Consider the following 27,259-nt stretch of genomic DNA (forward strand, 5'->3'; position numbering starts at 1 on the left):
AGCTTTTAGAGTTTTAATTTTCAAAAATTCTAACCAAATACTTCCAAATAGTTGCTGAAAGGTAACTTCTGAACACACTGTGAATGTGTTCTTTTAGAACTTTTAGAATAGTAAATATATTTCTTACAAGTGAAACTTACTCTTTACTTCCCCATGACCTTTTCTCTAGGTCTGTGACCAAGCATAGCTCAAATGAGGTTCTTTCTACCGTGCAAATTTAACCACAATGCATTTTAAGCCCTTTAAGGTAAAGGTGCTCCACAAAATTCTTTGCAGGTAGAGTTTATTTATAAACAAATAGGCTTCAAAAGTCAATGTGTCTATAAGCCAATATGCTCATTCTTCAAACAAGAAAGTGGAGGAAAAAATTTAGAAAGTTGAAGTGTGCCATGTCAAATACAATAAAATCAAGTATTATATGGACCAGTGAAAACAGATGTTATACTTTATTCCTATACCTCCCGCACAGAAATTAATGTTCAACTAATGTAGAGGCTTTACAAGCTTTACTCTTCATACTAAAGGATATATATATAGATACAGATATAGATATATATATATAAAATTCCAGAAGCGATGGATTTTCCCCATTTTATTATGAAAAAATTTCAAACATACAGAAAATCCTGTATACCCTCCACCTAGACTGAACAATTGTTAATGATTTGCCACAGCTGATTTCTCTCTATATGTGTGCTTTTTTCCAGACCATTTGAAATTATACATATCATGACATTTTACCACTAATACTTCAGCATGCATCTCTTAAAAATAAGGGCATTCTCCTCTATATCCGTAACATTTACACACTTAAGAAAACTGACAATTTCTTAATATCATTGAGTTAGTCCATATTCAAATTTATCTAACTGTTCCCAAAATGCTTTAATAAATGTTTTTTTTCCCCCTCAAACCTGGATCCATTAAGGTTCATACATTACATTCTCTTTATTCTCTTTTAGTCCAAAGTAAACTTCCTACTTTTTTTTTTTTTCATGATATTGAATTTTGAAAGAACCCAGGCCAAATGTCCTGGTGAACATCCCACATTCTGGATTTGATGGATTGTTTCCTCATGGTGCTGTTTAAATTGCTTATACCCCCTGTTTCCCTATAAATCGGAAATTAGGTCTAGAGGTTTGCGGAAGCCACGATTTTCACCTTCTTCTCTAGGTTCTACTTGCTAACTTTCCAAGAGTGGTTCAGAATCCTGCATCCAACACAGAATAAAATATATTTTAATTGCATAACTCTCCAAGACAATAATGAAAAATTAATCAAACCAGAAGATCGCACTGTCTCAGTTTTACAAGTTTCTGAAAATGAGGGGTTTGCTTATGTAACATAAAAAACATGACCGGTTTTTTGTTTGTTTTTGCGGTACGCGGGCCTCTCACTGCTGCGGCCCCTCCCACCGTGGAGCACAGGCTCCGGACGCACAGGCCCAGCGGCCATGGCTCACAGGCCCAGCCACTCCGCGGCATGTAGGATCCTCCTGGACCGGGGCACGAACCCGTGTCCCCTGCATCGGCAGGCGGACTCCCAACCACTGCACCACCAGGGAAGCCCGACCAGTTTTTTTTTAAGTATAGCTATTACAATCAATTTTATAAATTCAAATTTCCTCAGCCTTAAAAGCTAGCAGATGATCCCAAAGAAAAGATTTAATAATACCTTTAACTTTAATGGAAAGATAAAAAGCACCCATTCTCATTTTTATTTAAGAGAAATGAAAACCAGAAGCAGAGGAAGTCTTTCACTTCCCTAACTAGGTCACTCTGACGACCTTTATTTTCTGGCAACCAGTGTTCCTTGTAATTACAGTGAGGAAAAAAATAATTTATTGTATCTCAACTTCACAAGAAAAATTCCTGTTAGTATGCTAAAAACTAACAAGAGAGAACTGTGAAAGCCAGAAATGTTTATTAAGGGATTTATACGGTCCTCAAATACAGGCTCTCAAGGTTGCAAATGACCTAAGAGGTCAATCTAATAATTACCTTCTTTCTGGGGTAGGTGGGTATGTGAGTGTGAGTGTGAGTGTGAGTGTGTGTGTGTGTGTGTGTGTGTATGTGTGTGTGTGTGTACACATATACAACGTAATAGTACTCAGCCACAAGAAAGAATAAAATCTTGCCATTTCTGAAAACAGGGGTGGAACTAGAGGGTATTATGTTAGGTGAAATGAGTCAGAGAAAGACAAATTCTGTATGATTTCACTTATTTGTGCAATCGCAAAAACAAAACAAATGAAGAAACAGAACAGAAAAGAAAGAGAGTTACAGATACAGAGAACAAACAGGGGTTGCCAGAGGGGAGGGGGGTGGAAGGAGAAAAGAAATAGGTAAGGAAGATTAGGGGTACAAACTTTCAGTTGCAAAATAACTAAGTCATGGGTGTAAAATATACAAGGTGGGGCATATAGTCAATAACTATGTAATATCTTTGTACGGTGACATACTGTAACTAGACTTAACTGGTGATCATTTCAAAATGTATAGAAATATGGAATCACTATGATGTGTTAACAGTTGGAGGTCAATTATACTTCAAAAACAAACTCAGAAAAAGAGATCAGATTGGCAGTTACTAGAGGAAGGGGGTGGGGAAGGGGAAATTAGACGAAGGCAGTCAAAAGGTAGAAACTTCCAGTACTAGGGACGGATGTACAACACAATAAATACAATTAACACTGCTGTATGTCATATATGAAAGTTGTCAAGAGAGTAAATTCTAAGAGTTCTCATCACAAAGAAAAGAATTTTTCCTATTTCTTTGATTTTCTATCTATATGAGATGATGGATGTTCACTAAACTTATGCTGCACACGTTAAACTTACACAGTGCTTTATGTCAACTATATCTCAGTAAAACTAGAAGGGAAAAAAAACAACAACAAGGCATTCTCTAACTCTTCATTATTTTGGACTTCACGTCCTCTTAACAGAGAGTGTTCTTTCCTGGTTAAGATTATCTTGACAGAGGTTAAAAAAAAAAAAGGTCAATTAATATTGTATCAACTTCTCCAAATAACTGGCCTAATTTTTCTTTCTTTGCATCACAATTTTAAAAATCTTTCCCAAGATATCCTTGGCATTTCCTCCAATCTTCAGTGCAGTCTGGACTTCCGCTATCCTGCCACTTTTCTAAAAGCACTGGGCCCTCTTTCAGACTGATCCTCATATGAAGGTTTCCTCTCACAATTTTTCTAGAAAAAAATTTTTAAAGGTTGAGATCAGAAAGTTGCCAGAGGAGTCATGATGGGTTTTTTTTCAACTGCAGGTGCTGCCCCTTTAATTTTCCTTATAAATGCAGTTTGAGGTGGTACTGTAAAAACGTCATTATCGGAGCCTTCTATTCCCATTCTTCCCCCAACATTATGAAGTTAGGTTTCCTAAAGCAAGTGCCTGACTGTGCTCAGCAGTCCACCTTTTGCTATTATCAGCTGCGTGATGACAGGTCACTTTCTTCATGATTTTCAAAAGTTCCTTAACTTTACAAGAGATGAAATCACCAGCAAGTCAAAAATGTATTTCACACTCTTCTTTCAGCACAATGAAATTGCCAACAGAAGTGTCCAGAGAACAGATATCCTCCACAGATCATCCCACCTCTGAACCACATGTCATTTATATTACAAAAATCCAATATCCTCCATGTGACCACAGTCTACAGTTAATTCTCCCACAAGTGCCACGTCTGCTTCACTGTCCTTTCATACTCACCCAAATGTCTGCCATCATTTTTCCAATTTCTGCTTTGAGGATTCCCATAAAGATGTGTATCTTACTTGTGCTCAATGCTAGTCAGGTCTCCTCTTTTCTCACACCCTCTCTAAGTTTCTATTCTTAAATAAGATATACCTTTTTATTACTATAACCCTTAAATGCCATTTTACCACATCTTGATGATAGTGGCTAATATCAACAATTATGAGAAATCTGTTGTAGAAATGTGAATTTGTTTCCAATTATTTTAGCATAGAAGTTTAAATTCAAAAGCTTCTATCTTCTGATAATATTCTGAGGCTCAAAGTAGGCAGCAGCAAAGAATTAGGCAGGAATTTCAGATCTAAGTAAGGAGACAATTCAAATTTAGAGGGCTAAATATTAAAAATTCAAAGTACAGGTGAAATCATGGAATAAATTGCTTCATCTGTAGAATAATGTTTTTTCAGTTACTGTAACATAATGAAATGCCACAGTTACTTATTACTTATGTTTTTTTCCTGTTTTTGGCCGCACAGCATGTGGGACCTTAGTTCCCTGACCAGGGATCGAACCCGTGCCACCTGCGGTGAAGTGCAGGGTCCTAACCACTGGACCGCCAAGGACTTCCCAATTATGTATTTTTTATTTATTTACCTTTACTAATGCCACTTTAGAGCTAAAATTTAAATTTCCTTTTAATTATATCCAACAAAGTAAACATCATCATCCATTTTTAAAGAAAGCATTTCATTTCTACGTACTGCTATGTTAGATTTTAGTAATGGTTTACCTTATTTTTCCTTTTATACCGAATGTCTTTGAATTATTATTTTTCAGTAGACTAAAGCCTCAAATAAGACAGCTAAAAGAATGAATTTGTTTTGTATTAAAGAAGAAACCTTTTTTATAAATATAGCATATGCACAATAAGCATTTTAAATTAGAGTAGAAAGATGTTTTGGATGTGAATGTTTCTCACCAATCTAGTTCAAGCATCTGGAAAGGTTTAGTGGAATACTATGCTACTGGGTAATAGCATAAGCAAATAAGCTTTAAAATATTAAATGAAGAAAGAGAAATGAATAGAGCAGAACATCCATGTTATAAATGCAAAGAAATGCCACCTTGGAAGTTGCACATTATGCTAAGGGAAAAGCAGTCAGATGTAGTTTCCTTTTAAAGACTACAAGCTTTAAACTGGGTGTGGTGGTACTGAGGTAGAAAACAAGAAATAAAAGGAACCAGAACCAACCAAAAAAAAAACCAAACATGTGGGGAAGAGGTGTGGGGAAAATGAGAAGGGGTGGACCAAAACCCATACCAAATCCCCTCAGCCATAGGGGTCAGAGGAAGCCAGAAGGACAAGCTGGCTTGAGATCTCTCCAGCCTGTGTTTGGATTGCAGATGGTGACTACCTCCTACCTTTTTGGTCAGCAGGGTGAGGGGGCACATGTGGGTACTTGGAGGGCTTCTTGATATGGAAGTTCACGTTGTCCAGCTCCACGTTCAGGCTGATAGAAGCGGCTGAGTCACTGTCCACTGTGGACTGGAAACTGCTTACTGATGTGCGCTTGCTAGGACTGGCAGAATCTTTTAGTGTTGGGGAGGGGAAAGAAATATAGGGAGAGGGGGGGAGTAAAAATGGGTTTCATCAGGGTATTGGAGGAAAGGAGAAAAATGTTTTTTTTAATATACAAGCCCAATGTGCAATACCAAAATGGATACAGTATTTTCATGTACTTCTGTGTAGACTTAATAAAATTTGAGCAAGTTAAATATAAAATGAATTTTTAAAATGAAGAAATATGTTGGAGGTTCTGCAGAGAGAAGGTCTGATATCATAGTGAAGAGGTGAGAAAGTTGTCTACTGCAATATTAGCTTGGAGTTATTTTTAAGCTGCTGCAAACTAAAGACTACGGCAAAATCTGAAAACACCAGTAGCCTAACAAGTTGGTTTAAGAAAATACTGTATCTAGGACAAGGATTGCTATCAGATGTTGTTACATTTAGTTGGAGCCATAAATCTTAAAAGTAGGACTGTTTCAACTACATAAACAGAACACTCATTTTATCATACGTACACAGTAATGATTCATAAAAACTAAAATGTCAGAAAGTGAAACTCACTGGTCAAATTATCGTCACCTTCTTCAGCTATCTGCTCTGTGTCGCTGTCATCAAACTTTATGTCTTTAAACCAGGATGGCTCAGAGTGTCCTTCCACAGAGTTCACTGAGTCACTGTCCGGAGAAGGGGTCTCGGAAAATTCTGTACTCTGAAAGGGTCAAGACAGGATCCAAGCAATTGACCCTCAATGGCAACAATGTTGAAGCTGTCACACTACAAATAAATTCTAGCCCAATATTTGTACAAGGCTAACCACTAAATAAATTTATGTAAAAATAAGCAAATTAATAAAAGCTAAGTTGTAAACCAGCATCATGCTGGCAACTCCACTCTTACAATTATAATATTTATGAATCAGTAAGCTTAAAGGCAGCATATTACGAACAAAACATAATATACAGATTTTATAGTGTTTCATTTCATCTTTTATTCCTGAGAGTAAAGACAGCTTAGAATTTATCCTAACCCTGTGCCAACATCCTGGAAAACAACTGTTAGAGATTTTAACACATAACACCACACTAGTGTTTTGGGTCATTTGTCTTTTCTAATCAATCACTGATTTTTCAATTTTAGTTCACAAAGGTGTTACTGAATATTATTTATATCAAATTAACATAAACCAAAAGTGAAAGTATATCTTTTTTAAAAGTTCTATCTTTAAGTAATTTCCAATTTCCTAATTAAAGTAAAAAAATAAAAACCAGAAAAGAGAATATTCACCGTTTTACCATTACTATACATTTGAATACTGCTATAGAGTCAAAATCTACTGCAATGGTACCATTAAGTTTTTTCAATTATTTTACTATATATACTCCCTCTTAGTCCTAAAACTACAGACATAGTAAAACTGAAAACCACTGAAGATAAATGACAAGCAACTACAATATCACAAAGCCAAGCCTAAGAGAAGCCACACCAACTGAATAGTGTTTGATTCCAATGGGTTTTTTAATCACCACTACCTATCAAGTAAAAATGTTTAACTTTCCTCAAATGGCAGGGAAAACATGTTAGAAAAGTGTATCTTTGGGTAATTCAACTAGTTTTTATTCCCACTGATGAAGAAGACTTGGCAACAAAGCTCACTATACTCTCATTGGCGGTACCACTGAACACTACCTGCAGCGGTCTGTACAGCGCATACTCATCCCTGAAGAGCTGGTCGTGATGACTGACACAATCCAGCCAACGTCCATCCACCATTGCCTGTCCAATTGCTATAGCTTGTGCCCTGAATCAAGACCAAGAGAAAAGAAAACTTTTAAAAGTCAGTCAGAATAATTTTACAAGTACAAGATGAGACACAAACTGAATTTTTTTTCCATTCTAATCAGAGTTGGAATTTCAAATGGTCCTTGGATAGGTGAGGGATAAAACAAGAGAGACTTGAAGCTAAATTAAAAGATCTTCCCATGTACCATAGTAAAGGAGAACCAGTCCCAAGAAAACCTAATTTCAATTACACAAACATTTACAAGTACTCAGTGCATGCATACCCCTGTACTTACTAGGAGTAAAAAGTGTTGAGAATAGCATGGCTCCTGTCCTCAAGGAGCTTACAGTCTTTGATGAGAAGACAATACCAAATATTATAAATATAGATATAAAATGTATATCTATATATATACACGAAATAGACACTTATTAACACATTACATTTATATGGCAATGTACCAAACACATTAGCCCATATTATTTCATTCTCACAGCTTCTTCATAGGATCACAAATTGTCCTCATATTAGAGCTGAGAGGGCAAGTCTCTAAGAGATTGAATAACTTGACGAAGGGCACAAAACTAAAAAGAGATACAACCCAAACTGGAACCCAGGGCTTCACTGCTTACAGCTGTTTCTTCTCTTCCTACATACTTGTTTCTTCTAAGCAAGCAGAAAAGCCAGGTGACGCATTACCCTGAAAGGCAACAAGACCTGTCTGTCTCTTTCTCACAAATGATTTGTGAGGCAGGGTAGGACACTCCAGGTGTGGTTAATGGACCCAATTCTCAAGACAGGTTGAAAGTTCAGATTAGGGAGCAGTAGCAGGAGAATCTACTGTGGCCTTAGGATCTAGCTGCATTCCCCAATCCGGCTTAACTAGAGAGCTCTGGGCTTTGGGAATTAACTGCACATTTCTGCTTTTAATAAATAATGTGAACTGTGACCCCATTTGGCTCCTTGCATCTATTCTTTACTCATTACAACTCAGAAGGGAGGAGGGTTGAGTAATTAGCACCCCAAACACCAAATGCAGAAAACAAGCAGCACCCCACTCACAAAGAAATTTGCTCCCTTTATATCTACATGATATGTCATTAAAAATAAATTCATAAATAATATCAAAAAGTCTTTCTTAAGCTCCATTACCTTGTAGCAATGTGTCCATTTCGGATTAACCAGTTGACTAACTCCTTTCCTACAATGCAGTTGGGATGAGTTCTCAGCCAGTAGCGGTGATCCTGAAACTCCATTCCGCTACTGTGATGGCAGATTTTTTTCCACAGGTCTTTTAACTGAACACTGTCCTGAAATCACATTATGAGGAAGTAATTACTCCTGAGAGGATGCTATATACCTTTTCAGACTGCTTCTTGTGATTTTTAGATTCATAAAAGGAAACTCAATTCAGATTTTTTTGTCATAGCTAACTGACATGATTTAATAGAAATGACACATGCATGGGGAACAGCTTGAACTCAGCTCATCTAACTGCAAACACAACTTTTTCTCTTGAGGAAAAAAAAAACAAAACTATCCCAAATAATTTTTTTTTTCAGTCAATGGCACATACTACAGTCTCCTGATTATCTAAACACAGAATGTCACACCCCTCTTTGGAGACAGAACAAAAGAGAAGGCGGGAACAGTGAATCACATTAATCTAAAGTAACTTTCTGTAGCTTTTACCCCACCCAGATTCTTACCATTCTCTCATATACCCAACTGCCAGGTGAATTTCCTAGAGAAAGGCCATCAAGGAATTACTCCCTGCTCAAAAAAACCTCAACACTGCTCAGCACCTACAGGTTCAAATCTAAAACTTATAGAGACTGAATTCACCACCTTCCACCAAGTAGCCCCAAATAACTTTCCATTCTCATTGCCCACAGAATTGAACTTAATATCCCTCCCAACATCTCCCAATTAATAGACCTCACTTCAGTCCACAAAAAATGCCATGCTCATTCTCATCTCTATACCTTCTGAATTATAAACCTGAGGACAGAAGCCATATCTTCCATTTCTTTGAGTCACTCTTATGATTGAACACAGTATTTTACAAAGATAAATTCAATAAACAACTGATTACTACCTATTTAAACATATAATATTAAATCTCTGAAAAGTATTCCATGTATATAAGAAACATGTTCCAAAGTTTAAACAGCGATCTGGGACCTAACTCAAAGTTAAGCTCTAGTATTATGTAAGCATCTGAATTCTGATTTTGCCAGATGAAAGCAGTCAAGAAAATATTAGGGGCTTCCCTGGTGGCGCACTGGTTGAGAGTCCGCCTGCCAATGCAGGGGACAGGGGTTCGTGCCCCGGTCCGGGAAGATCCCACATGCCGCAGAGCGGCTGGTCCTGTAAGCCATGGCTGCTGAGCCTGCGCGTCTGGAGCCTGTGCTCTGCAACGGGAGAGGCCACAACAGTGACAGGCCCGCCTACCGCAAAAAAAAAAAAAAAAAAAAAAAAAAAAAAAAAAAAAAATAAGAAAATATTAATGTAGCATATGAGCATGGAATGCTTGACCAATTTCAGGTCATCCTAAGAAAAACTTAAGCAAATTATTTCCTCTATTTAATTTATATGATAACTGGCTATTTCATTTGTATTTGTCTTAAAAAAATAATTAGTGAGATAAACATTCTTTATGCTCAAAAGTTGCAATGGGTCAAAGACACTAGACCGGTACCAGAAGAATTTTGCGTTCATCCTCAGTGGTCTCTGTCCTAACATATGTTCGGTTAGCCTGGGGACTGACAGATGTCTCATATGATGGTACCATGGGAGACCCAGATCGATCCAGTGACAGGTTAGTAATGCTGGCTGATCTGGAAATAAAAACAGAAAGTGAAAACACAGTTGTAAGTTCTTCATCAATAAACAGGATTACAATGAAAGTTCATTTTTAAATAAATGGTTACTTGCCAATGTTAAGGGCACTTTTAAAAGTAGTTATGATGGTTATGTATGATACTATCATTGGGGAAGTTGGGACAAGAGTATCCAGAAATTCTCTGCACTATTATTTCCAACTTCTATGTTAGTCTGTAATTATTTCAAATTAAGTTTAAAAGAAAGTCATTATGGACCTAAGTGTCCATAGAGAGATGAATGGATAAAGAAGATATGGCATATATATACAATGGAATATTACTGAGCCACAAAAAGAAACGAAATTGAGTTATTTGTAGTGAGGTGGATGGACCTAGAGTCTGTCATACAGAGTAAAGTTAAGTCAGAAAGAGAAAAACAAATACCATATGCTAACACATATATATGGAATCTAAAAGAAAAAAAAAATGGTTCTGAAGAACCTACGGGCAGGACAGGAATAAAGACGCAGACGTAGAGGATGGACTTGAGGACACGGGGAGGGGGAAGGGTAAGCTGGGACGAAGTGAGAGAGTGGCATGGACATATATACACTACCAAATGTAAAATAGCTAGTGGGAAGCAGCTGCATAGCACAGGGAGATCAGCTCAGTGCTTTGTGACCACCTAGAGGGGTGGGATAAGGAGGGTGGGAGGGAGATGCAAGAGGGAGGAGATATAGGGATATATGTATATGTACAGCTGATTCACCTTGTTATAAAGCAGAAACTAACACATCACTCTAAAGCAATTATATCCCAATAAAGATGTTTAAAAAAAGTCATCATGAAAAAACTACAGAAAAAAAATTATAGATTTAGTTCATACAGCAGTAATATCTCAAAGGAATAAATACAAACTCTTCTTAAAATGCTGAAAATTAGGGTGTTTTCTTTTTTTTAATTGACAAATACAAAGCATCACAGTCTAAATGCAGAAAAAATCTTGCAGATCAGGCATGGGAAATTATGGCCCACAATCCAAAAACTTTTTGCATAACCACTGAACTAACGAGTTTTTTTTTAGTTGAACATCTATAATATTCTGATGACAAGAAACCCCCTAATTTTGAACCCCAACTCAGCAAAATCATCCCCCGAAAAAGAATTCCTTTCTTCTCATTAGTAGACCTATGTTAAAAATATTGTCCTCAATTATTATTTTGAATTTGATCAATAGAAAAAGTAGTGAAAATTTATTTCCTCTCTTGGTATATAAGTACTTACAAAATATCCTTTTTTTTTTAACACAGGAAAAAATTGTATTTCTAAAGTTTACAGTCAATCATTAGGTAAGTGTAATATCAATAAGTTACCAGATAAGTGACTTGCAAATGAAATATCAACAGCAGCAAGCATTTACTTATAAATAAATTTTAACTAGAAATTTAGTTAGCTTCTACGCAGAGAAAATGAAACCCAATTTAGCTTCTATATAAAGGATAAAAGGCAGAAGCATCTACAATGTGTTCAAGTCCCTCCCAGGATGTATTTTCCCTCATTTGGTCTCACAGAATCCTACTGAATATGTACAACTAGATCCATTCTACAGATAAAGAAATCAAGAGTCAGAGATTAAGGAATTTGTCTAACTCAGCTAATAAATAACAGGACTGCCATTCAAACCAGGTCTCAATTGAAAACCTATGTTCTCCTAGCATAAAGATATTCGTAAAATAATTTAAGAAATTATCCACAGGTCTGTAACAGGTTTAGGCAAAAAAATCATTCTTAATAAGAAACCCTGATATCAAATAAATATAGTCTATAAACAAGACTTTTTAAATAACCAGTTCTTCATGGGTTTTTTTTCCTCTTTTTTTTTTTCTTCTTCATGACTTGGCATGTTCTTTTAGTGAAAAGTTGCCACTATGTCTTATTCAACCAATTAAAGTCTCTTGTCCAATATGTGCTTTATCCATGCATTCTTCTTCTCTAAAAGTCCATCATCCCTACACATATTCTGATATAGTGGCAATGAAAGTAAAAGAAAATTAGTCAATTTTGTTGTCAAATATTCAAATAAGTAGCCTAGTGGTAAGAATGCTAGCTAAAATTTTATTTAGAGACAGTACTCACTGACTAAATTACATCTTTCCTAAAAACATACATCAATATTAGCACTAATTCAAAACACACAGAGATACACTGTAAACTAGCAGAGCTATCTCTACATTTGTATATGTGCCAACAGGAATCTTGGAAATTGTCCCATCTTTTAAAAAACTGTCTTGACTTCACATTCTTCTAGTGCATTCCCCTGCTTCAGTATAACAAAACTCGTCTCCAATTCTTCTTCCACTTTCGCCAGATCCCCGAACAACCCACTGAAATGGCCTATACCACTGTTATTGTTAAATCCCATAATCAGTTTTTACTCCTCATCTCATTTGACATATCAGCAGGATAACTCCCTCTTCCCTGAAATACAATACTTTCTTCACTTGGCTACTAAGACAACACACTCTCCTGACTCCCTTTCACCTTATCACTAGTCTCTCCTTCTCAGTCTCCTTTTCTGGTTCCTCCTCATTTCCCCAGTCTCAGTCCCTGGTCTGTACTTCCTCACTTTCCACACTCACTCTTTTGATTATCTCCACACAGGTTCATAGTTTTAAATACCATCCACATGATAACAACACCCAAGTTTATATCTCCGACTTATATTCCTCTCCTGAACTCTAGATGTATACCTCCAACTATTTGATATCTCAGTTGGATGTCTAGAAGGTATCTCAAATTCAACATGTCTAAATGTTCCTCCCCTCTTCCCCATATCAATAAATGGCAACTCTGTCAACTGCTCAGGCAGGAACAAGGCAAGGATGTCCTCTCTTAACACTTATTTTCAAAATCATACTGGAAGCACTAGCTAATGTAATAAGAAAAGGAAATAAAAGGAATACAGAATGGGAAGGAAGAATTAAAACTGTCTTTCTTCACAGACGGCATGGTCATCTGTGTAAAAATCTGAAAGAATCAACCAAAAAAACTCCCAGAACTATAGCAAGGTTGCATGATGCAAAGTTAATATACAAAAGTCAGTCACTTCCCTATATAACAGCAATGAATAAGTGAAGTTAAAAATTAAAACACAGGGCTTCCCTGGTGGCGCAGTGGTTGAGAGTCCGCCTGCTGATGCAGGGGACGCGCGTTTGTGCCCCGGTCCGGGAGGATCCCACATGCCGCAGAGCAGCTGGGCCCGTGAGCCATGGCCGCTGAGCCTGCGCGTCCAGAGCCTGTGCTCTGTGGCGGGAGAGGCTGCAGCAGTGAGAGGCCCGCGTACCGCAAAAAAAAAAAAAAAAAAATTAAAACACATTACCATTTACATCAGCACCCAAAAAAATGAAATACTTAAGTATAAATCTCACAAAATATATACAAGATCTGAATGAGGAAAACCACAAAACTCTGATGAAAGATATCAAAGAACTAAATTAATGGAGAAATAGTCATTGTTCATGGATAAGAAGACTCAATATTGTGAAGGTGTCAGTTCTTCTCAACCTGATCTACAGATTCAATACAATCTCAATCAAAATCCCAGCAAGTTATTCTGTGGATGCTGACAAACTGATTCTAAGGTTTATATGCTGAGGCAAAAGACCCAGAATAGCCAGCATAATACTGAAGGAGAAGAACAAAGTGGGAGGACTGACACAATCCAACTTTAAGACTTACCATAAAGCTACAGTAACCAAGACAATGTGGTACTGGTAAAAGAACAAATAGATCAATGGAACAAAACAGGGAGCCCAGAAACAGATCCACATAAATATAGTCACTAATCTTTGATGAAGGAGAAAAGGCAATACAATGGAGCAAAGACAGTCTTTTCAACAAATGGTGCTGGAACAACTGGACATACACATGCAAAAAAATTAACCTAGACACATACCTTCTACCTTTCTAAAAAATTAACTCCAAATGAATCACAGACCTAAATGTAAAACGTAAAACTAACTCCAGAAAATTACATAGGAGAAAATCTAGATGACCTAGGGTATGGAGATGACTTTTTGGATACAACACGAAAGCATAATCCATGAAAAATTGATAAGCTGTACTTCATTAAAATTAAAAACTTATGCTCTGCAAAAGACAACAGCAAGAGAGTCAGCAGACAAGCCAGAGACTGGGAGAAAATATCTGCGAAAGACCCATTTGACGAAGGACGGTTATCCAAAATATACAAAGAACTCTTAAAACTCAACAATAAGGAAACTCAGTTAAAAAATGGGCCAAAGCCTAGACAGACACGTCACCAAAGAATGTATACAGATGGAAAGGATGGAAGCATATGAAAAGATGTTCAACATCACATCGTTAGGTAAACGCAAATTATGAGACAGCATTATACACCTATTAGAATGGCCAAAATCCAGAATACAGATGACACCAAATACTGCCAAGGATATGTAACAACAGAACTCCCATTCATTGTTGGTGGGAATGCAAAATAGTACAGCCATTTTAGGAGAGAGTTTGGCAGTTTCTCACAAAACTAAACATACTCTTAACCACAGGATCCAGTGATCACAATCCTTGGTATTTACCCAAATGAATAAAAAACATATCCATACGAAAACCCGCACATGGATGTTTATGAAGCCTTATTCATAGTTGCCAAAACTTGGGAGCAACCAAGATGTCCTTCAATAGGTGAGTGGATAAATATAACCGTGGTACTTCCAGACAATGGAATATTCTTCATTGCTAAAAAGAAATGAGTTATCGAGCCATAAAAACACAAGAAGGAAACTAAAATGCATATTACTAAGTGAAAGGAATCAACCTGAAAAGATTATATACTGTATGACTCCAACTATATAACATTCTGGAAAAGGCAAAACTATGAAGACAGTAAAAAGATCAGTGGTTGCCACGGGTGAGGCAGGGAGGGAGGGATCAATAAGCAGAGCACAGAGGATTTTTAAAACACGGAAACTATTCTGTACTTTACTATAATGGTGAATATATGTCCTTATATATTTGTTTAAACCCACAAAATGTACAACACCAAGAGTGAACCCTAATGTAAGCTACAGACTTGGGTGACAATGCTGTGTCATTACAGGTTCGTCAGCTTTAACAACATGCTTCTCTAGTGTGAGATGGTTATAGTGAGGGAGGCTGTGGGGAGCAGGGGGATATGGGAACTCTCTGTACTTTCCCGTCAATCCTGCTGTGAACCTAAAACTGCTCTACAAAGTGAAGTTTATAAGTTTTTTTTGAAGTAAAGGATGATGTCTGCAACTTACTCTCAAATAGTCTAGAAAAAAAAAGTAACAAAGCAAATGGGCAAAATGTAAATTAGTGAACCTTAATGAAGAATATGTGAAAACTTATTTAACTCTATTACTTGCGACTTTTTTGCAAGTATAAAATATTTTCAAAATAAATAAAAAATGAAACTCGCCAACGGCTTCCCATCTCACTCATTAAACGACAAAGCCCTTACAATGAATTGTAAGAAGGTTCTACTCCTGGCACACAGGACTCTTTGTTATTCCCTGCCAGGCATGTTCCCTCTCAGAAATTAGCGATTCCCTGTTTGCTTGGTAAACTCTTCTACAAAATTTCCACATGGCTTACTCCCTCACTTCCTCAAGTCTTTGCTTAAACATCACCATCTCTGAGGTCTTCACTGACCACACTATTCAAAATTCCAACCTTGGGACTTCCCTGGTGGTCCAATGGTTAAGACGTCACCTTCTAATGCCAGGTGGCGGTGCGGGGGGTTCAACCCCTGGTCGAGGAGCTAAGATCCCACACACCTCACCACCAAAAATCCAAAACATAAAACAGAAGCAATATTGTAACAAATTCAAAGACTTTAAAAATGGTCCACATCAAAAAAAAAATCTAAAAAAAAACACAAAAATTCCAACCTCCTCCCCTATTCCTTATGTTTTCATATGCTTTAAATTTTTGTTTATTTGATTCACTGTTATACAAGTACCTATTAATTACTTGTTGAAGAATAAACTGAAAGTATGTTAAACCATGGTGAGTCAGATATCTAGTTCTTCAGGTTTATAACCACTTACCAATTGATTTTGTAATGACTATTTTTGGTGGGGAGGTGTGGATGTTAGTAACACTCTAGTAAGTTGAAAAGGAGAAGGAAGTGTGCAGGTATAGAACAGTTATGGGCTATTATTTCAAGGAATTTGCCTAAGAAAATAAATTGAGACTACAGATAACTAGAGGTAAAACACAAAGGAGGGGTTTTGTTTGTTTGTTTTTAATAGGTAAGACATGAGTTTGTTTAAATGCAGACAGTAAGGAGTCAGCAGAGAGAAGTGAAAGATAAGGAACACTAATAGAGTAACTAATAAAAACTAGTAAGGGATGAGAACCAGAACACAAGTGGAGAACCAGAAGTAAAGAGAAAGCATGAGCTGCAACTGTAATCAAGTTGGTAAGTGATGTTAAGAGTTGAGGACATCCTCGTCTGTTATCTCCCCTCTTTGCTGTGTAACTGAAAGAGAGGTCACCTGTTAAGCGTGAAGAAAGAAGGAATGAAGTTTCCGAGATCTGAAGCCAATAGAGAGTAGTAGAAATGGCCACTGAGAGAATGCAAGTGACAGCTAACTAGCAAAAAGGAAACGATAGTTTAGTTCAGCTTTCAGAGCTAAGAAAGTGTATAACAATCAATCCCCTCCATTTTATGTCTGTTCTTCTCATTACTATAAAAAAGAAAAACCAGACACAGAACAGTGTTTTCATTTGGCAGTTTACCTATTTCGAGCAGGAGATTTCCCAGCGTCCTCTTGAACAGATACAAGTCTTGTTGAAAGAGCATTATTTGAGGAGTCTGGATGAATCAAACTATAAAGAAAATAAGAAAATACTGAGATGATTTAAGAGAGTTACAGGCAAATCCAATTTCAATAAAATGCTTTAACATTTAAAAGCAGGTTGTTTTTCTGCAATAATGAGCTTATGGGTCATTTTTGTTCTCTTCTTTTAGTTGAAGTGGAAATAGGATGGTTTTTGTCTTAAGGATATCAAATACCAAAAAAGCGATAAAGAGAGTTATATTAAGTATAATGGGTGTCAATAAAATAATAAAATTGGCTGGATGAGTGACTTGTAGAACTCCTTCTCACATCACATATACAAAATTGAAGTGCTTTGAGGGGGGCCGGAAACCTGAGTTCAAATATGTTATTCTCAGTCCCCATAACTAGGTGGAATAGCACTGCAGAGTCACACAAACCTAGGTCCAAGTGCAGGCTCTACCTCTTACTAGTTGTGTGACCTTGGGCACGTTACTTAATCTCTCTGAACTTCAGCACCCACATCTGTCAAAAGGAGAAAGTAGTGCCTACCACAGAGATATGATGGCTAAAAGAGAATGAACATTAAACTATTAGCACAGAACCTAAAGTTATTCTGCCTTTGACATCTATCCGGCATCTCCCAGGAAGCTTTCAAACCTGGTTTGTTTTATTAAATCACACTTGCCAATTCTGGGCTCACACAACAGGGCCAGGCATCCACATGGCATTGCTTACTGAAGTAAGAAATGAAGAATCCCTCTCCTTTCTTTCTTGTTCATTAAACGCAGAGTCAATCTTTAAAACTTATAAAATATATGTAAGGTATAAAGAATCAGGATGCCACAAACACCAATGCACCCATGGAGCAATTTAAGAAAAAGAACATTACCATCGACTTTGAAGTGCTTGTTCCCCTGACCCAATCCCATTCCCTTCCCTGCCCTCAATGAAACTACTGTTGTAAATTTTATATTTATCATTCTCCTCCTTTTCTTTAAGTTTACCATGTTTGTATCCCTAGACAGTGTATTCATTTGTATATTTTTGAACTTTCTATAAATAATCACTGGCTATATCATATGTGACTTTCTTTTCTCCTCCACATTATATCCCCGAGATTCATACATGTTGAATGTAGGTATAATTCATTCATTTTTTACTTTTGTCTAAATTCATTGGTTACCTATTAATTCCTCACTCCATTAAGAGGTAACTGAGAAAATAACAGAAAGATGCTACTTAAAACTTCAAGCACTCTGACGTGGCCATATTTGGTACGATGCATGAGAAAATTATTTAGCTAACGAAAAACAACCAGAAACTGATGAATCTAGGATTCTAATTCAAACAGTTCCAGGTAAAGAAAGAGTAACATCCTCCACAACCAGACAGTGTAGCATATTTAGACATACAAGAAGAGATGAAATGTTCCTCAGGAAGGAAAAAAATCTAATTTCATTTGCAAATATTATGAACACAAATCTTATGAGCATCCTCCTTCTCAAAGAAGGCTACGTTAGAAATTATTAATGGAAATAACTTCTGTTGTTTATTCAACAAATATTATCAGGATCATATATACGCCACACACTGTTCTTGGTGCCAGGTGTAGAAGAGTAAACAAGAAAAAGTCTCTCCTCTTGTGGAGCTAACATTCTAATTAGTCAACATTATCACTATCCATAAACATCTTCTGTGATCCTTCCTAAGGCAAGCTGAGAAAAAAGGAGAAAACGGTGTATTTTCAGGAAACAATTCAAAGAAGTTAAATGTTAACTTAAAGCACCCTTAGGTCACAAGACTATCAGTATTTATCAAATATAAATAAAATTACATGTAAGTGACAGTACCTTTGCCAGGCAAAATCATCCTCTAAAAATATGTTGCGGCTGGCTTTTCTACTCCCTACAGGTGTTCGGGGTTCACTCGGATCAAGTACAGACACAGAGGAAGGAGAATCTGAAAGAGCATTCAAGTCTTCACCAATGGAATTGCTGTCTGTGGAATGAGCATAACTTAAGGCTATTTTTCTACAGTATGTACAGGCTCGGAGGTCCCCTAGGAGGAAAAAAAAAAAGAAAATTAAGTAAAAGATAACTAACATATTACTTACCAGAACACATTAAACCCTTGGGTTACTAGTTAATCTAATAACAGGAACCATCCTCAAGTAAAGACTACCAAAAAAGACATCTTTTAAAAGTAAAGTAACTTTGTTAGCTCTGTTATATATTTTAAAAACCATCATTATGCAAAATCCATCGAGGTATCCAAATTACCTCAAATATTTATAACAAGAAAATATGACTCAAGGTACTAGAAAACTCTGCTAAAAGAATATTCCTCAAGGTTCTAAAAATGAAGTAAGGGATCTATCAGAGACAGAATGTTCAAGAAAAAAATTTTTTTTAATTGAGTATATAAACCAATACAAATAGAAGTAACACTTTTTCCCTAAATAACAAGTAAGGAGGAAAATGTTATTTAGCTATCTATATGAAGCCATGAAGAGTGGTCTCCACAAGGGGGCACAGTTTTAAAAACAAACTAACAAAATTGGCTTACAAGCAATATGAAATATAGGGGGGGAAGTATAAAGGAAATTCTTATAGTGAAAGTAAGGGTGGAAATGAAATATTCTTGGGAAGACAAACAATAAGGCTATTTAATAATTTTAAATGCATCTTTTTTCAGGATGCAGTCCTGCCCAAATGTAAGTTTTCATTTCTACCCTTTTTCTGTTACAATTTTTGTGTGATTCTATAACAATTTAGTGTACTAAAAAAGGAGGTAAGATAATTAAACTTTACTAATAACATGTTACGTAACAATTCTACCATAATTCTTTTTACCATTAACATTTAGAGAACTGAAGTGACAAGAACAAAAGACTTCTGAAAGTCAACTGTACTGTGTTTTTACCATAATTACTACCAAGTACAATAAAGGGTCTTTTATTTCTCATTTTAAGAAAACTATTACATAGTACTCAGCTTTATTAAATTATGCATGTATTTTAAGCAAAGTTACATATCACTTGTGTTACTCATTTTTAACACCATGATTCAACAGATGAATCTAAAGAACGATATCTCCAATCAAGAGCCCCCCCAAAAAAATTGAATTCCAGTCCAGGATAAATGAGAGTGCTAGGACATACTACCACCGGCTGACCAAAGTAGAATTGTAGTAAGGAGATGAAATTACTTCCTGCAGAAAGGTTCTTAAGTTGCCATAACAAAGGCTTGGTTCTTACACTGTAAAGGAAATCTCCCTTCATCGTTCAGCTGTTAGAATGAAAATGATCAGATCAATAAAGGGAGCCAACCCAGACCAGAAAAGTTCTCATTTCCTGAAGAATCCTCACCAGCAAGGGCCTACTGAGCGCATGCCTAAATTAAAGGATGTGGTAAAAAGGTCAATGAGATACAGCCCTGCCATCAAAGAACTCAGTCCACTGGGGACAAGAGACACATATAATCAGAAAGTTGCACAGCAGATACAGAGATAGCACTGCTACACCACTATAACTTAACATTCATTGATCTGTTTCTATGTGCCTAGGTATTCTAGGTATTTATTCGCAGCCTGGATATACAATTGTGCCCAGAATTCATTGTCCCATCTGCAACGGTTAATTTTATGTGTCAACTTGGCAAGACTGATTATTTGGTCCAACAATGGTCTAGTTGTTACTGTGAAGGGTTTTTTTTTAAGACATGATTAATATTTACCATCTGCTGACTTTAACCAGATTACCCTCCATAATGTGGATGGATCTCATCCAATCATTTGAAGGCCTTATGATCAAAGACTGAGGATTCTTAAAAAAAGGAAAAAATTCTGTCTCAAGTCTTATTTATTTATTTATTTTTGGCTGCGTTGGGTCTTCGTTGCTGTGCACGGGCTTTCTCTAGTTGTGGCGAGCAGGGGCTACTCTTTGTTGCGGTGCACGGGCTTCTCGTTGCGGTGGCTTCTCTTGTTGCGGAGCACGGGCTCTAGGCACGTGGGCTTCAGTAGCTGTGGCGCGCAGGCTCAGTAGTTGTGGCGCACGGGCTTAGTTGCTCCATGGCATGTGGGACCTTCCCGGACCAGGGATCGAACCCGTGTCCCCTGAACTGGCAAGAGGATTCTTAACCACTGCGCCACCAGGGAAGTCCTGTCTCGAGTCTTTAAGACAGAAATTCTGCCTGAGTTTCCAGCCCGCTGGCCTATGCTAAGAATTTCAGACTTGCCAGCTCCCTTAATCACTTGAGCCAGTTCCTTAAAATAAATCTTTCTTTCTATATAAATGTGTGTGTGCTGGGGGGGTGGCGGGGAGGGGCGTAAATACCCTATTAGTTCTGTTTCTTTGGAGAACCCTAATACAAATTTTGGTACCAAGAGAAGTTCTAGAGCAACAAAATCTTAAGGTTGAATTTTCTGAATTCGTTTTTGGGTTTCTGGAATTGGTTCTCTAATTAGATTTAAAGGCAATAAGGACTCTATTTCCAGTGGTAAAGAGAATGCTGATAGTCCACGGTGTGATGGGGCAACAGAGTCACGTAAGTATCACCTATGGATACTCCTAATCAAATACTTATAAGAGGCAAAGACCTGACTTACCATGTACTGCACATCTTAGAACATTTTTGTCAAACTAATGAGTATGAGATTAGCTGCTCCTAATTGCACTGGACAAAAAGGGAAAAGAATGACATCAGGAATTCAGATTCCCAGCTCAAGAACTGTACAATGTACCTCAAAGTGTCTATGTCTTCCCTGAAAGAACCATACACAGCTGCAGAACTGAGACTGCTGAAAATCAAACCAAGAGTCTCATCATGCAAGTGACTGAACCACAACACACACTGAATCACTTAACCTTACGGTGTGTCTATTAAAGTTAGGGCATTGATTAGAAAGGAATGAAATCCTGAAAACTGGAAGGGGATATTTGGGGAAGCTGGGAACACTGAACTGCCAACTTCTACTTAGTCTTCTTTGCGAGTAGAAGTAGCCTTTCCACCCTGTCTGAGATTAACCCTGCTTTGCCTGAAAAATTCACAACGGCCTCCCATGAGTTAGCTGCCTTGCAAGACCCTGCTTACTCTCCTCAGGACCCACTCCCACTACCCTCTTTGCTTCTAGGCCTATAATAAGACTCAGGTCCCCTGAAAGGAGAGTTATAAAGTGTGACCCATGAGGGAAGTACACTACACTCCAAAAGAACTACATGATTTTTCCAATTTAGACAAACAGAAATCCAGGGAATATGTGTGGGAATGGCTACCAAGGGTATAGAATAATACTGGAAAGAACATAAAGTCAGATCAAACTGGATCTATTGATATGGACCCACTAAGCAGAGATTCTGGATTTAATGTTATAGCTCAAGGTGTTCAAAGGGGCTCTAACAGTCTGGTTAATTGGTTGGTTGGCTAAAACATGGACCAAAAGTGTCCTATACTAAATGAAGTTGAAATGCCAGAATTACCCTGGAATGCTATAAAGGAAGGGATCCAAAAGCTTAGGGAGACTGTTAAGAGCAGATTTACCAAGTAAGATCTGCTCGCTTGCCCCAGGAGGAGCCAGGGGACATACCTTTCACCATGACTATGAGAAAAAAAATTTGTGAGGGGAGCCCCAGCATCCCTGTAGAGCTTTGCAGTCACCCATTATAGTGGGAACTGCTGGTGCTAAACTGGGAAATCTAAATGCACTGGGGACCACTGGATCCCAGGTTGGCAGGGGCAGAGTGGTGGCATTTAATCGACAAAGACAAGGTAGGCATGTTACCAGAAGAGACATCAGAGTCAAAGCTGTAAGCAGAATAGTGTAACATATACAGAGATCTATGACACATCTGATCATGGTGTTCCTAAAAGTAAATGGGCAGTCTTCTAAACTCTTACTGGATTTGTATAAGAAAAAGAGTTCTAGATCAAGTGAACAAAACTCAGACTTGAATCAAAAAGAGTCATGACCCCTCAACCAATTCTCAGACTTAAGCCATTTACAGACCCAAAATTCCTTGAATGAAGGGAGGCTGGGTCACCTTGAGGAAGGGCCCCACTACACTGCCAAAAAATATATACTGTTTATCTTCCTAAAAGGCTTCCCCAAAGGACCTAGAGCCTTTCACCAGAGTGACAGTGCATTGAGAAAAAGGTAATAGTCAAACTTCTAGGAGATGACTGGACTTTGGCACTGAATTAACACTAATTCCAAGAGGCACAAAATGTTACTATGGTTTTAAGTCAGAGCAGGGGCTTACAGAGGTCAGGTGATCAACAGAGTTCCAGCTTAGGTCCATCTTACAGTGGGTTCAGTGAGTCCCCGAACCCATTTGTGGTTATCCCTCAGTTCTAGAATATATAACTGGAATAAACATACTCAGCAAATGACAAATCCCTACATTTGTTCCTGACCAGTGGAATGAGGGCTATTATGGTAGTTCTGGCCTCCAGAACTGAGACAACAAATTTCTGTTTGTCCTAACCCATTCAGTTTGTGGTATTTTGTTAAGAAAGCCCTAAGGAATCCATACACCAACCATATTAACAAGATAGGATTTTATCCTATAGGTAATGAGAACTCTGAAAGGGTTTTATGCACGGGAATTTGACATGATCAAATTAGCATTTAATAGGATACTGACTAGAGTATGAAAAATGAATTCGAGATAGGGAAAAACTAAAGGTAAAAAAATCTTTTAAAAGCTGCAGCCATAATCTGGATGAAAGATAACTGGGGTCTGAACTCTGAAGCAGTTTAGGTTAAAAAAAAAATCTTTTTTTTTGAAGTAAGGCCAAAAGGAAGATCTACATGATAATAAAAATAACATGAGAGAGATACTAACAGTGTTCTCAGACTTCCCTGGTAGTTCAGTGGCTAAGACTCCGTGCTCCCAATGCAGAGGGCCTGGGTTCAATCTCTGGTCAGGGAGCTAGATTCCACGTGCTACAACTAAGAGTTCACATGCCACAGCTAAAGATCCCACATGCCGCAACTAAAAGATTCCCACATGCTGCAACTAAAGACCTGGTGCAGCCAACATAAATAAATAAAAATTTTTTTTAAATTATACATACACACACACACACACACACACACACACACATATACTTTAACAAAACAGAAGTGTTCTCTTTTTGGTAACTTCTGCCCACCTTCCACTTCCACTCCCTAATCACTACACACACCGTTTAGTTTTTTTCTGCTTCAACAAATAATTTTAAATCTCTGTATTACTAAAATTTAGGGAAGAATATGAGTAAATGCAATTTGCTAAAGCACACTGTCATATAACTCAAGGGATATCTGTATTTTGTAAAATAAAAACTCTCATAGGGCTTCCCTGGTGGCGCAGTGGTTGAGAGTCCGCCTGCCAATGCAGGGGACATGGGTTCGCGCCCCAGTCTGGGAAGATCCCACATGCCGCGGAGCAGCTGGGCCCGTGAGCCATGGCCACTGAGCCTGCGCGTCCGGAGCCTGTGCTCCGCAACGGAAGAGGCCACAGCAGTGAGAGGCCCGTGTACCGCCAAAAAAAAAAAAAAAAAAAAAAAACCTCTCATAATAATATAAATTAGTGATCACTCCAACCAACTTGTCTAATAAACATTAATGGGGCTTACCTGGTGGCGCAGTGGTTAAGAATCCGCCTGTCAATGCAGAGGACACGGGTTCGAGCCCTGGCCCGGGAAGATCCCACATGCTGAGGAGTAACTAAGCCCATGCGCCACAACTACTGAGCTTGCGCTCTAGAGCCCACGAGCCACAACTACTGAGCCCACGTGCCACAACTACTGAAGCCTGCGCGCCAAGAGCCCATGCTCCACAATAAGAGAAGCCACGACAATGAGAAGCCTGCGCACCACAACAAACCGTAGCCCCCACTCACTGCAGCTAGAGAAAGCCCGCGCACAGCAACGAAGACCCAACATAGCCATAAATAAATAAATAAATAAATTTATTTTTTTAAAAATTTAAAGAAAAAAACAACAACAAAAAAACCATTAACGGTCCCATGGTTTTTTAGAATCTATGATACACTGTCTTTTACTCATGTTATTTATGAATATCCCCATCTACTTTATTATTTGACTATAAGGTCCTTAAAAGCAAAGCCATGTCTCCCTCATGTTTGTGCACCCCATAATTCACACATGATGTCCAAAATTAAAAAATGACTTAACATGGGTCCTGTATTATAACTATCTTATTGTTATGATCTTTAAAAATTGTAAACGTGTCAATACAGCCCATTTACCTGTATAACCCATAAATTTTCCAGGGATTTCTTGATTGCAGCAACGACTGCAGAAAATCTGCCCACACAGTCGGCAGTGGTGTCTGCGTCTAAAAGTGGTAAATTTCTCATTACAGTCATAGCACTCTTTACACTGGCTATCTGGCATCCAATATTGCTTCAGGTCACTATCCTGTAACAATAAAAATGTGTGAAGGCTTCTTGAAACTACTGATTATTAAAATGCAATGGCAAATGCAATGCTAATCAAAATCCTAGAAAATTTCTTTTGCAGAAATTAACAAGCTATTTCTAAAATTTATATGGGAACGCAAAAGGTCAAAATGACCAAGACAATCTTGAAGCAGAATAAACTGAAGGACGTATAATGTCAGCCATTAAGATTTATTCCAAAGCCACAGTAAATTTAGACAGAGTATTAGTGGGAGGAAAAAACGGAGCTGTGGAAGAAAAAGGAGAGCCCTGGACATATATGGACTCACCCTCACACATATAAATGGATTTCTGACAAGATCTGTAATGCAGTCAGTGAAGGTTGTCTTTAAAAAAAAATGGTGCTGGGATTTCCCCGGTGGTACAGTGGTTAAGACTCTGAGCTTCCGCTGCAGGGGGCACGGGTTCGATCCATGGTCCAGGAACTAAGAACCCGCATGCCATGTGGCGCAGCCAATAAATAAATAAATAAATAAATTTTAAAAAATTAAAAAATGATACTGGGTCCAACTGGACATCCATGGGGAAAAAAGTGAATCTTTATCCATATACTTCACACAAATAATAAAGCTTCTTAAAGAAACCATGGGAGAATATTTACTACCCCGGACTAGAAAAACATTTCTTAAACAGAACACAAAAAGCACAATCCATAAAATGAAAAAAATTGATAAACTAAAATTAGGAACTTATGAGTAAAAAATATGGTGTCCACAGGTGAAGTTAGTATTAACTGAACTTTCTTTCAAGTGGCATTGTACCATTTTTAGTGAGTACCACATGGTCCCCAGGTAAGTGCTTAATAAGTAATCTTCTAAAGCCTCTAGACAGTACCTGGCTCTTCCCCTCCATGATTTCCTTGAGGCGTTTTAATACTGTGCTGAGGCTTCGGAGCTGAACAGCTGTACGAGGGTCATGACCTCCAAAGGCAGGTTCTGCCTTCCTTCTGGTATCTGAGTCAGATTTACAAAACAAAAAACAAAAAACACTACCTTAATAGTCTCTAGTATCAATGCAAAGTTCCTCTTATTTTTAGCATATATCAATACTTACATTCTCCCAGCCAGTGACACAGACTGAGAGTTAAAACTAGCCTTTATAAGGGTAAGAGGCTGTTGAAAGTGTTTCTTATTACCATGTGAAACACTGCTTCACAAGCAAATGAAGGCTACCTGAGACAAACACTGTCTGTGACCAATGATGATTTTAAGGCCTGGATGGGAGCATCACTTAACATGGCCCAAAATTCATTAATGATTTCTTGGGCCCTTCGGTCCTGCTACAAATTCCTGCGAGAAATTTAACAGAAGGAAAAGCAATCCTTGTGTGTTACCTAGCCCAGTCTCTACAGTCAAACAGGTCAGCGACAGAGTTGAACAGTTCAGTTCAGTCTGCAGACCACAAACCCAAAGGCTCGTGGAGTAGATCATCAGAAAGGAATTTAATAGCCAACCCCACAGAGTCTGACAGACTTCAGAACATCCAGGATGGTAATTTATCCACAAACTTCCCTTCACCGATGTCCAAGCAGACTTCTCTTCCCCAAAGAATTGCTAGAACCCCAATGCAACCCTTCCCTGCCACCTCCCTACTCCTACAGTTCCAAACTAGACGGGATCACTTGCTCTTGAAACAGCAATACTGAAGCCAGTCCTGTCAATAATAAAACACACCCATGTTCCAGCTTTGTGTCCACCAAAGCTGTCATGTATCATTTCCTTATTTTAGAGCAAGATTACAACTGAAGTTTCTACCTATTCCTGGCTCCAGCAGTTACTAAACCTAAGGATGAAGTAGAGGTGGCTTGACGAAAAGGATGAACATCCTTATTAGCTTAAACTCATTACCCTAATAATCTATGGTAAAGCAAGATGGAAAATAGCTCTCTCTATATCCTTCCCAAACTCACTTGTTTGCTAGATTAGATTTAGGTGTTCTTTGTTTCGGTTGAGTGGGAAAGAAAAGATTACAAAAAAATGTGAAGTTGGTATAAATTGACGAAGAATTTTCCAAGATATTAATTACGGAAATAATTATCTAAACAGCACCTATGTTAGAAAACTTTGTT

At 37.8% G+C, this 27,259-nt stretch overlaps 1 protein-coding gene across 3 annotated transcripts in view; it reads right to left on the bottom strand.

Annotated features, from left to right (window-relative positions):
* Positions 1-27,259, bottom strand: part of LOC138413842 (1-phosphatidylinositol 3-phosphate 5-kinase-like) — a 37,259-nt gene that overhangs the window by 2,418 nt on the left and 7,582 nt on the right. For 2 of the 3 annotated variants that reach the window (XM_069540840.1, XM_060016199.1), the window contains 9 exons: positions 26,026-26,144; positions 24,979-25,150; positions 18,578-18,785; positions 16,684-16,773; positions 9,759-9,897; positions 8,210-8,367; positions 6,964-7,075; positions 5,839-5,986; positions 5,122-5,300 (listed from right to left, as the gene is read on the bottom strand). In XM_069540840.1, coding sequence (XP_069396941.1) covers positions 5,122-5,300; positions 5,839-5,986; positions 6,964-7,075; positions 8,210-8,367; positions 9,759-9,897; positions 16,684-16,773; positions 18,578-18,785; positions 24,979-25,150; positions 26,026-26,144 — 1,325 coding nt within the window. Of the gene's footprint in view, positions 1-5,121; positions 5,301-5,838; positions 5,987-6,963; positions 7,076-8,209; positions 8,368-9,758; positions 9,898-16,683; positions 16,774-18,577; positions 18,786-24,978; positions 25,151-26,025; positions 26,145-27,259 lie in introns of those variants that run through there. The other variant, XM_069540839.1, reaches the window with a different exon arrangement.

This window comes from Delphinus delphis, chromosome 7 (genome assembly GCF_949987515.2).
Source record: "Delphinus delphis chromosome 7, mDelDel1.2, whole genome shotgun sequence".
NCBI classification, from domain to species: Eukaryota; Metazoa; Chordata; class Mammalia; order Artiodactyla; family Delphinidae; genus Delphinus; species Delphinus delphis.